Below are 12474 nucleotides of genomic sequence, written 5' to 3' on the forward strand. Positions count from 1 at the left end.
GCAACGCGCTTGTCTCTGTCTGGGCGCACGCAGTAAAAAACATCTCACGGTGATAGTTGTGTACGCCTTTCAGTGCAATGTCAAGCGCCCCCTTACTTTAGAGCATAGTGATTGGATATTTACTCGCGGGGAGGAGTTTCCTTATCTCAGCTCACGGACTTACAGGTACACATAGTCAATCCAGGGAAATATAAAACACACATAAATTATTTAAACGCAAAACCGAGAATACCGCAATTCACAATCGCGTATTAAAACGTGGAGGTTGTACCAAACGGTCCAATATTATATTGAAAACCGTGGCATCCCTAATATATATATATATATATATATATATATATATATATATATATATATATATATATATATATATATATATATATTAGGGATGCCACGGTTTTCAATATAATATTGGACCGTTTGGTACAACCTCCACGTTTTGATACGCGATTGTGAATTGCGGTATTCTCGGTTTTGTATATACTGTTGTATATATATATACAACAGTTCTGTCTGGTTCTCGAATCTCGAATCTATTGGCTGATAGCCGTACGATATTCTGCAATATCATAACTCCTACAGCCTCTTTACTCTTTGTGTATTACTCTGCCCACATACAGCCAGCAAAAAGCACCCACTACAGATCTAAAGTTTAAAAGATGCACGCTCAACTGTTTAATTGTCAGCTTATGGTTTGAATCCGGAAGAAAGTAGTTCCTCATACAAAAGGGTTTTTGAGACTCTCCATGTTTGATTTTGTTTTTATATACACAATTATGCCGTCAAACTGTTGTATAAATGCAATATCACATTCGTAGCAGTGCGATATGGCTGTATATTGGCACTGGTGGTGGCACTAAGGCACTCGGCTTGCAGCCTCGTGCCTCGTGCCAACGCCTGCCTCCCACTAGTGCCGATATACAGCCACATCGCACTGCTACTCGTGTGATATTGCTCATATATATATATACATACATACATACATATATATATATATATATATATATATATATATATATATATATATATATATATATATATATACATACATCTGCATAAGCATTCTGAATGGCATTTATGGTGAAGTGCACCAGTGTTGCAAGCTGGAAGGTGGCACGTCCCAGACTCAATAGTGTCCGGATGCAGCCTTTATGATGCAAGCTGAGATTGCATCACTCAGCAATGCAATGTCAGACACAATGCACTCAAATGGGGCGAGTGACTTTACTGTGACGGGTAGGGTTATGGGTGTGGTTATGTGAGCCCATTAAAAAGCATTTGATGCAGCTCAGATTGCACTGCACCAGGTCTGCATTCAGATCTCTCTCCCCATCTTTTTTTAAAAAATGTGTCACTAGCCAGTTGGCCTTTGGCTCTATGTTGTGTGATGGAGTTTCCCGGCCCTCCACCGGGCAATGATTCCCATTAAAATTTCCATAAACATTTTTCTGATCACTATGGAACACAACAAATTTGTCATAAAAAATCAGTAAAAGTGTCAGTACTCAATATTCAATGACATGTTAGTGACAACTTCATTTTTTTCTGTATTTGAGTTCAAGAAAAATATCAACAACGTGATTATAAAATTCTTGACAATTCTTGACAGGGAAAAAAAGCCCTTTTCTCTATTCCTGAATGTAATCTGTTCGGTGTTCACAGCTTTTGACAGGCTGTTTTACTATCGTTTACTATCGTAAGGTCATTGCTACAGTTTTTAATGACACACGACTCGTATTGACAGGTGAAAATCCAATCTAGGTTTGTTGCGGCTCCGAGCGGCGCATCTGGTGCCTCAGTCAAATTTAACTCAGTGTGCGTGGTTATTAGTCTCGGTGTACAAGCTCAGCATTTTAAACTGTAAAACTATTCAAAGACACAAATGATTTTGTACTTTCTGCTTGGTCTGTGTCCGAGTCTTAAATGTACGATTGAATGCTGGTCTTTTCACTCATGTTGCTTCTCTCTGTCTACCTGTCTGTTGCCAAACACAGAGTGGGGGAGCTCTTGGCTCCGCCCCCTTGTTACATTGGGCGGGAAGTCAAAACTAATTTTCATGTGAAGCAACAAACCCCTAAAACAGCGAGCTGTGTACACGCCCCCAAAATAACACTTTTTAACACTTTATAATAAAATAATCTGAACTGTGTTTTGAACTGAACCTAAACTGGCACACGCAGAAGAACCATAATATTAATATTAAATCATAAACAAACGGGTAAACTATGTGCCCTTTAAATATAATCTTCTTGGCTGCAGTTTGTGCAGTATGAAATATCCTATGTTGGTACATGTTTAAGTTAAGAGCATGAACATCATTTAATAAACAGATTTTGGGTTTTTTAGGAATAAATGTATTACAAAATTCTCATATAATTTGAAAGACTTTTTCTCAAAATGTACTTTTATGATATGCCATGCAATATCAAAATTTACTTACAACTAAGTCTTAAAACTGTGCAGTCGACATGACCAGAAATATAGCTGAATGTTAGAAAACTCCAAACCCCTTTTTAACAGGTGGTCTCTGTAATGTTTTAAGATTCTAGGGTGCTTGTTGTTCTAAATAAATTTAGTTATTATCTGTGGTGTAAAGTAACAAATTACAAATACTCAAGTTACTGTAATTGAGTAGTTTTTCTTAGAAATTGTAATTTACTAGGTAGTTTTAATAATGTGTACTTTTATTTTCCCTTGTGTACATTGTTATTGCTGGATTAATACTTTTGCTCCATTATTTTCGTTTAACCTGCAGCCACTTCTTTTATTTTTTCTTGTCTGTGAAGATTGGCTGAGTAATCTTGTGATTTCTGTCCAATCAAATCGCACATAGAAGTTAAATCGCATTATAATGAACTACCTCAGGACGTGTGCTTTATAATTGCAGTAAACTGTTTGGAAGCATTAACTGTGTCCAAGAAGATGTCCAAAATCTTTACACGCAGTGACCCAGAGACTGTTTAGATGCATGTCACTGATAAGAAGATGACGAATGTTTACTGTTTGGTGACCAAAATGGCCTTAAACACCCAGCAGGCACAAGACATCAACATGACATCGGATTGATGTTTTACCCCAACTTCATAGGGACTTGCATTTTGTTTGGAAATGAAAATTGGGTTAACATCAAAATCCCAACATCCAACCTAAAATCACATCAGAATCCCAATGTCCAAACATCCAACCTAAAATAAACCAAATATCAACGTCTAAATATGTTACAGATTGACCTTGTTATGGTTAATGATATTACAGATTTACGTCATGGACGTTATCACTATGACGTCTCTTAAAGATGTTAGATTTTGGTTGCCATACATTATTAATAAATGGGAATATTTGACATTAGTATGACATTGGCTTAAGATGTTGGCTCGATTTTGGTCACTTTCCAAAACATCCTAAATTTTTATACATTGGCTAAACATTGAATTTTGGTCACCTGACATCACAACCTAAATCTAATCTAATATTAACATCTTATCACATTGTGTGCCTGCAGGGCAATAACTAAATGCACTACAGAATATTACGTTTACACACATTCACAAAGTAAAAGGATATGCATCAGCTTTTTACAGTGTAATACTACTTTTGAGCACTTTCAAAATGTCTACTTTTTAATCATATTTTCAGTAATATTTACAACAGATACTATTACTCCACTTGCACTACATTTTTAGTCAAGTAATGATACTTTGACTTGAGTATGATTTTTCAGGACTCTTTCCGCTACTGGTTATTATGGAATTTATTTTTTTTTTAAAAAAACATCAACATAAACTTTAAACATAAACCAACGTAAACCATAACTAGCGCAATTTAAGAGGGTCCTTCACTTTAAGGAAGGAAAATCAGGGAGATAAGAGCAGTGTTCTGATCTCTGTGAAAACAACATTTATTTATTGCAAAATTTAAGGAATCCGAAAGGAGTTTTCCTATCAAGTCCCATACCACCAAATATAACTCAAGGGGTAGACCATCTAGGCCTGGGGCCTTACCTTTATTGATTGACTCTAGAACTTCTTTTTTACTTAGTTCAATTGGAGACTCTAAATATTTCTGTTTTTCATCACTTAGGCAAGGAAGATTGAATATAAATAAATTTCATATAAATTTAATACTTTGTTTATCCTTTACCCCACCTATATATTATCAGACATGCTGTGAGAATTTCTTTGCTCTGTTAAACATCATTTGGAAAATATTTTAAAAAGAAGGAAAAAATTCGAAGGGGGCTAATAATTCTGACTTCAACTGTATATACCTAAATTGTTATAGCTTTTGTTTGTTTCATATTGATTTCTTTATTTAATGTGATTTTATTATATCCGATATTTATACTTATTTAAATGATTTAAATTTAGTTAAGGCTATTTTATTTAGATATAACACTATTTTGTAGAGCCCACAAGTGGACATGTCATTTGTAAAGCTTTATGTCTTTCTGTTGAATTCGTATTTTGTATCTCCAAAATAAATAAGGAAAAAAAAATGTTTAATGCACAAACACAACTTTTAAACCGAAAGTTACCTGATGCTGTGTCTTTAATATGGTGTACAGATTATTTTGCGTTATTGAAACATCAAGGAAGATGCAGCCCTTATAACTAAAACTGCTTTATTATTTTTTGCAACAGACTTACATTTAAAAGGGAACATAAGGGCAATCATAAGCATAAAGACCCCTAGCCTATAAGGTGTTTTATGGAATAGCCTATCTTAAACTGACCAGCTCACCCTGGCATGCTCGCTTTGCATCATTATGTTTCAGTCTTAAAGCTAACTATTTAGTGGGTCTTTCTGCATTAACATAATAATTTTGTTTAGTGGAATGGATCAGAAATCTTGCCTTTCTTAATAAAAGTGCCTTACAATCAGATTTTAAGATTCCTAAAATCTTTTGTTCTAAAAAAGTTTCCTTTAATTGTTTTTAATTATTTCAATTTGGTTTTCCAAACAATTTAATTCTTAAGTTAAGGTTTATTTTCATAGAAGGCAAATGGTATACAGTTCCCTCTCTAGTAGTTTCCCATAAAATCTATGGATTAACAGCAGAGCTGAGAGAAACATGGTCAAACTATACTGAAATGGTTTAATAAAACCATCTTTCAATAGCAGAGTTGTATTAAAGCGCCACCTTTTTGTCCTTTGAGATCTCATAGGGGGAGACAAATTACTGCCGAATGGTCTGATAAAAGCATAGGAAGAATACTTATGTTTTTTATACTTTAAATAAAATATTTATATAATAATATAATAATATTAGATTTTAATGTATTCCTAAAAATTGTATTGTGTCAGGAAGAATAAAAGGTATAGTCCCTACAATTTTCATTCTTTATTCTCCAGATATCACAGAGGTCATTATCATTCAATGCCTGTGAAGCCTGGTCATTATATACTGAGAAAAGAGACTTATCAATAGAAGGATTGATGACTGTATTAGCATCCATACCCACCAGCAGATTGTAGTTACCAAAACTGAGGGGGAGTTTGGTAAGAGAAGGAAAAAAAATCTAACTCAAATTTATTTGGGGCTTAGACTGAAACAAAAACTATTTTTGGAATTTCATGATTCCGAAACTGAAACGTACGTAATCCACCCATGTTCATCACTAAAGAAAAAAATATTTTTTTTAATTTCATGATTCTGAAACGTATGTAGTCCACCCATGTTCATCATCCCCTGATTTCTCTCTTTTGAAAATGAAAAGGCGGCTATCATTTTAAAATGCCTATTTTGACAACAAGTCACCTCTGAGGTCCTAAAATGGGATTCTTATATATGAGCTATATCTATATAGATATAGTGTCCTGCTTATTCAAATGTACATCAGTATTGAAAGCTCAAATTTCCACTTGAAATATGTAAGCACCCTTCCTATGAGGTTGAATTTAGTCATCAGTGGTTTGCACCGTTAGATCACATCCCATCGAAATGTCAGCATCTAGCGATGTGACGAACCTCTCCAGGTCTGTGGGTGTCTGGTCACAACGCGACTGGTCACTTTAACCATCACTGGGTATAACAAGAACGACTCAATGCCCAACTGTTGGATGCATTTCCTATTTTCTGGCATAATTTTCCGTTTGTGAGATGTGCCCTTGCTGTAATCTGGGAAGAACCACAACAAGAATTTCTGACTTTCTTCAGGATTGCTTGCCTGTTGTTGTAATGGAGTAGCTTAAAAATCTGAGTGCTCGGTTTCTTACTGGATGTATCTTCATTTGCATACAGGTGATGTAATCATTCAATTTCAATCATCTTACCTTGTAAGGCAGGCAACCACTTAGGAATCTGGGTCTGCAGAAACTTAATTGCATTACTGCTTTTCGCTCCTTCAGGTAAGCCCACCAACCTTAGATGATTTTGTCCGGCCTTGTCTTCATAAAACCATAGATTCTCCTGCAGCTAACGTGGCATGTTGGTGATCGAATCCATTTTATTTTGTGCACTGTGGTTTGCATATAGTCCAGTCTGTCGCCGATCACTCTGACATCTTTTTCCAGGTTGTTAAGACATCTAGATATCATTGAAATTTCCTCCCAAATGATTGCAGACATGCTAAATTTTATGGCAGTCAGTTGTTTTTCGGCATGGCGTCATGAAGGCGTTCATCATCTTTAAAGGGCACCTAGGTTACCCCTTTTTTCAGATTTAATATAAGTCTTTTGCGTCTCTAGAATGTGTATATAAAGTTTCAGATCAAAATACCCATCAGTTTTTTCATTATACCTTTTACAAGATGCTGTTTTATACTGATTTCCAGCAGGGGGTGGTTTTGTCATACTGCGCCTTTAAGACGATTCTTTCCCGCCCACTGTTTCTACATGCCTCCTCCCTCAGCTGCGTCAGACAACAGACAGACTTAAAGGAAGGTCTCACGTAGCGTTTGTGAGATACTACAGTAAGAACTAACCTTTACTAATCAGTATTGTGAAGTTGCATTGATGAGTCACACACAATATCGTTACAAAGTTAACGCGCGCGTGCACACACGCACACACACACACACACACACCACAGATGACACACACACACACACACACACACACACAGGCAGGCAGACAGAGCGCGCTTAGCTTAGTTAAGGCTAACCTCAAGTACTGTGTGGATATCTGTTATGCTAATGTACAAAATAAACCTGATTTAACTTCCACAAACCGGGATTGAAGCGTCTTCTTTTATAATTGTTCTGACACGCGGCTGTGCTGATGAAGTAAAGCTGAAGTAAAACGCTGTAATTAATTACACACATACTCCGTTTTAAAACACTTTAAACATGTGAAACTTACTCTTAGTCACATTTGATGATGATTGCTGTCCAGATCTGTCCAAACAGCTTGAAAAGTAGATTTTTTACTATAGGTGCCCTTTAAATCATTTTTTAGAGGGAGAGTTGGGTTGTTCTTGTTTGGATGTCATCTCTTACATCTTTTAACAAAAACAAATGCTTAAAGCTTCAACTTAAATCTTTGTCAAATTATTTTCAAACCAAAAGGACATCTGAAGCGGAGTGCCAAATCACTAAGCAGCCATCACCATTCATTGCGCATGCGCATCTCCCACACTTAACAATTTCTCAATCCAACTGAAATCATCTATTAGCTCATGTAATTCATTAAGCAGCAGGCACGTGCACACATAGGGCTCAATCTGTGCAGTGCATAGGCCCTTTTTAGTCTTGGATAGAAAGTGCCCTTCCAAAATGAGCTGAAGTGCTCATTTTAAATTTTTGTCAAATTATATATATGTCAATATATATATATATATATATATATATATATATATATATATATATATATATATATATATATATATATATATATATATATATATATATATATATATATATATATATATATATATTATTTATTTATTTATTTATATATATTTATTTATTTATTTATATATATATATATATATATATATATATATATATATATATATATATTTATTTATTTATATATATATATATATATATATATATATATATATATATATATATATATATAGCATATTCCTTACAAAATTGTTTCATGTTATTTAATTTTCAACAGATTTTAGCACAAGAAGATTTGAAGACACAATGTGAATGTTTTTTATACTACTAGTTTTATGTAACATTATATAATATGAAAAAATACTGTACAAAAGGAGAGGAAAATATTTTCACTATTGAGCAGTTTTTTTCTCCATTAGGTTAGTTTGTTTGCCCATGATATGTTGTCTTGCATAAAAGGTTGCTAACTTATTACAATGCTGCTCATAATTTTGGACTTTAGCAAGAAAAATTACAATATTTGATTTAGATTTTTTAGATCAGGATAATCAGGATTTTTTAGATGTTTCTGGAGAGCCACCTTCCTGCAGGTTTCAGTTGCAACCCATATTAAACACACCTGCCTGTAATAATCACGTGGTGTTCAGGTCCTGATTAATTGGTTCAGGTGTGTTTGATATGGGTTGCTAGCAACTGAAATCTGCAGGAATGTGGCTCTCCAGGAACAGGGTTGGCCACCCCTGTTTTAGATAATTTGCCATAAACTTGAGCCACAAGAAGCTTAGTTGTTTGTTAATTACTCACCTTTACAATTTTAAGACCAATGAAGGATGAATTTACTTTGGCTCTGCAATTTATAGTACATATAGTGCGTTCCAATAGTGGAGATCAGCTAGTTGGTGCTATCCAGGTAAACTTCATTCTACTGTTCACTGTAGACAATATTAATAACATGCCTGATGTTTTTTGACAGAGAAATCTGCAACAGAACATGCATACAAATAAATTAACCCCTCAAACAAACACTTTTCTCTATCTAGGAAGAAATTGGGTAGGGGCTCAAGCCCCTAAACTCCCCTCACAAGTAATGCCCCACCTCTTCCTCTGCATGCTCATGTTGCAAGGTACACATTGTAAGTTACTTCATGCATTCATTTTCTTTTCGGTTAGTCCCTTTATTAATCCGGGGTCGCCACAGAGAAATGAACTGCCAACTTATCCAGCACGTTTCATGCAGCGGATGCCCATCCAGCCACAACCCATCTCTGGAAAACATTCACACATACATTCACACTCATACACTAAGGACAATTTAGCCAACCCAATTCACCTGTACCACATGTCTTAGGACTAGTGGAAACCGGAGCACCCGGAGGAAACCCACGCAAACGCAGGGAGAACATGCAAACTCCACACAGAAACGCCAACTGACCCAGCTGAGGCTCGAACCAGCGACCTTTTTGCTGTGAGGCAACAGCACTACCTACTGCGTCACTGCATAGCCTGTAAGTTACTTATACCTTAAAAATCTGTATGTTAAGATTTATTCAGTTATTCACAAAAAAAAAGTGTATTTAAATATTTTTATAGACAAAGTTGTGGCATAAAACTGATAAGGCTGTGCTAGTGGTGCAAATCAGAGAAAAAAACGTAAGGCCATTGAAGCTCACCTGCTTCCACTCGTCATTGCTGGTGTCGGTGAATTCAGATGACTCCGGTTCAGATTCAGTGGACTGGGTAGATCTCAGGATGTGCTGAGACTTGCTGAAGCTGGACAGGCTGAACTCTGCCTGTCTACGGCGAACCTCGAGCTCCTCCTCAACCGTCCGAGCAACAGTTCTGGAGAAGTCTTGAAGAGAGCGCCTCTGGAAACTATCCCGAGCCCCAAACTGTGAGGGAAATGTCAGAGAGCCCCTTCTGTTTTGACAGATTACCACCTTGCCAAAATGCTCTGAATCTGCATAAAAATTACTGCATGATGGAGTTGTCTTCCTAGGAGGCCTCAGTGCAGACACGTACTAGAGAAAAACAACGTTCATCAGTTTAGGCAACACTCTCCAGTAAAGAAAAATAGTTAATGGTTATCACTACACTTTCTTGATTGATTACAATAATTGCAAACACTATTTTGCAATACAAATTCTCTGAAAGGCTTTTTAAATATGCAAATGAGGAATTCTTCCAAATGAGGAATGACAGATTAAAAATTTACAAATTTAATGATGGAACTAGAAAGGTAATTTCACTGAGGGATATTTGGGAATCGCTGTTTATCAATCAATAATTCAGAAAATACTGTCAACAGCCATTCTATGTAAATTAAAACATTGATAATCAGGGACATTTTGTGTCAATATATCCCTTAGGTAAAAACCTTAAGCTTACAAATATGAATCAAACTGTAAATTTTAGATTTATGAAAGTGGAGTAGCTCAGAGCGTGAGGAAAAAATAGAGAATCAAAATGTATTGTAAATAAATTTCATAGACACTGCTGTAATTAAACTGTTGCAATAGCACCTTTAATGTGTATTTATATTAGACTGAAAATAAATCCATAAATCACAAAATCTCAATCTGCAATTATTGATGTAGTCTGGTTGTTTGACTTACTCTATGTCGGTCAACTCGAGCTATGAGAGCAAGGTTTGTGCTGTCTGAGATTCCTCCATGGACTATAAGCACCCGCTGATCGATCACTGTCACTAAAGGCAGCCAGCTGAAGATCTTCTGCAGCAGCTTCAGAATACGCTTTCCATGCAGCTACAAGTAGATAAGAAATGTCAGATCTCAGATTCAAGGAAAAATGCATCAAATGTATTGCTTTATATTGTGAATCTCAGAGAAGTACGGCCAAAAGAGAATAACACATTACTGATGACGTTAAAGCAACAGAAACATGAGCTTCATCATACATTTGACTGCAGTTATACAGATACAAAGTAACTGCATGATAGAAACAAAGGATAAATTGGAAAACTTTTAAATTAGTTTTTAAAAGTTTTCAAATTTCATCCTAGACTAAATTTGGTTAAGAGAACGAGTTACAAATTAACTTTTGTAAATTTATTGCCTTTATATATATATATATATATATATATATATATATATATATATATATATATATATATATATATACATACATATATACACACATATATACACACACACACACACAAACAAACACATTTTTGCCACCACGTTTTGTTCATTTACAAGCTACTAGATATTGATAGCCACCAATGAGGGAGGAAAAGAATGTAGCCTTCTGGCTGTAATCCTCTTAACACGGACTGTGAAAATAACTGACCAGAGTTTCCCCTTTTAAACTGTAAGTCTGAGATAAACAGCCATATGGTAAACAAACAGGAATTACTGAGCATGGGCAATAATCATGTAATTAATTACTTACCTTGTATTTCCCCAGCACTTCTTTGGTGAAGCCATACCTTTGAACAGAAATAACCGTTTATAGAAAATCTGGGGAACTGATTAATTAGTACACACAAAATTTGTACATCCAAATTTACATGTTAAGGAAAAACATTAAACAAAACATTTTAAATGATTACAGTTCAAGAGAAGCAAAAAATTATAAAACTTTGTTGAAATTTTGGCGTTTGTAATTTCCCCCCAATATTTTGCATAATTTTAAATGCGTTATCTTTCTATTTCTAAAGATGTTCAGTGATTAAAATATAATTTTAATAAATATATATAAGGCAGGTTCTGTGTATGTAAAATTGTCACAATATGATCAACACACAACATATAATGACAGCGGTGAGAATATAAGAATATAGCCAAAGGTAAATGATCTGATAATACTAATAATTCTTACTTATAGCCCTTTTAAGCTATTTATATCAATTTGGTAACTTTATATGTACGATGTTGTGGTGCTGCATACAACTTATGATACATGTTTTAAGAGGCACTTAAATATTGAAACTGAAATCAAGTGCCATTACCTCAGATTAATAATATGGTCTTCATGGTTTCCTCTATTAAGATAAACATCACCAGGATACACAAGCAGAAAAGTAAATAATATCAGCAGAACCTCCATGGAGTCTTTCCCTCGGTCCACATAGTCTCCATTGAAAACATAGGGTTTTTCCATTGATGGCATTCCATTCTGGACAAATTAGAATAGATATACTTAACCATTGTGTGCTGTTGGGGTTATTTTTATCCACACTGAGGTGATTCTGAGTCTTTATTTGGCCACAACTTTCTCTATGTTTCAGCAAATGGCATGATTTTTGGCGACAAATCTTATGTTGAGACATATGTTGGGAAAAGGCTTTGGAAATTAAAAAAAAAAAAAAACACAAAAATACACTACAAATTTACTACCCTTTTGATTTGTTAGTGTCTGTTTTTGTTATTATAACAACATTTTTTGATTGCAGAGCCATGACACCATATAATCATGCGTCATTGATTGTCGTTGAATATTTGTTGTCGATCATTAGTTGCAGCTTAGTTTCTTAGTTTTTATTGTGTGTGCACCCATGTGTCAGTGTACAAATGTGTGTGTTTATCTGTGAGAGCCCATTGTGTCTAAAATAAGCACCTCAGCTTTTAGAACATAGTACATATAGTAAGTGTATTAGTTCATGCACACAATAATGTAAAACTTACCCCAAATAAGTTATGCCATCTGTTGATCAACAGTAAAAATG

At 35.0% G+C, this 12474-nt stretch overlaps 1 protein-coding gene across 4 annotated transcripts in view; it reads right to left on the reverse strand.

Annotated features, from left to right (window-relative positions):
- ppef2a (protein phosphatase with EF-hand domain 2a) overlaps positions 1-12474 on the reverse strand; it is a 47100-nt gene that overhangs the window by 25579 nt on the left and 9047 nt on the right. For 2 of the 4 annotated variants that reach the window (XR_015491794.1, XM_087254176.1), the window contains exons 9-12: positions 11758-11924; positions 11199-11235; positions 10400-10549; positions 9458-9805 (exon numbers count right to left, since the gene is read on the reverse strand). Coding sequence is in view for 1 of the 4 variants with exons in the window: in XM_087254176.1 (XP_087110302.1) it covers positions 9458-9805; positions 10400-10549; positions 11199-11235; positions 11758-11924 (702 nt within the window). In the remaining 3 variants the exon portion in view is untranslated. Of the gene's footprint in view, positions 1-8108; positions 8767-8883; positions 9806-10399; positions 10550-11198; positions 11236-11757; positions 11925-12474 lie in introns of those variants that run through there. The other 2 variants (XR_015491796.1, XR_015491795.1) reach the window with 2 other exon arrangements.

The sequence above is a fragment of the Danio rerio genome, chromosome 5 (genome assembly GCF_052040795.2).
Source record: "Danio rerio strain M-AB ecotype USA chromosome 5, GRCz13ab, whole genome shotgun sequence".
Taxonomy (NCBI): domain Eukaryota; kingdom Metazoa; phylum Chordata; class Actinopteri; order Cypriniformes; family Danionidae; genus Danio; species Danio rerio.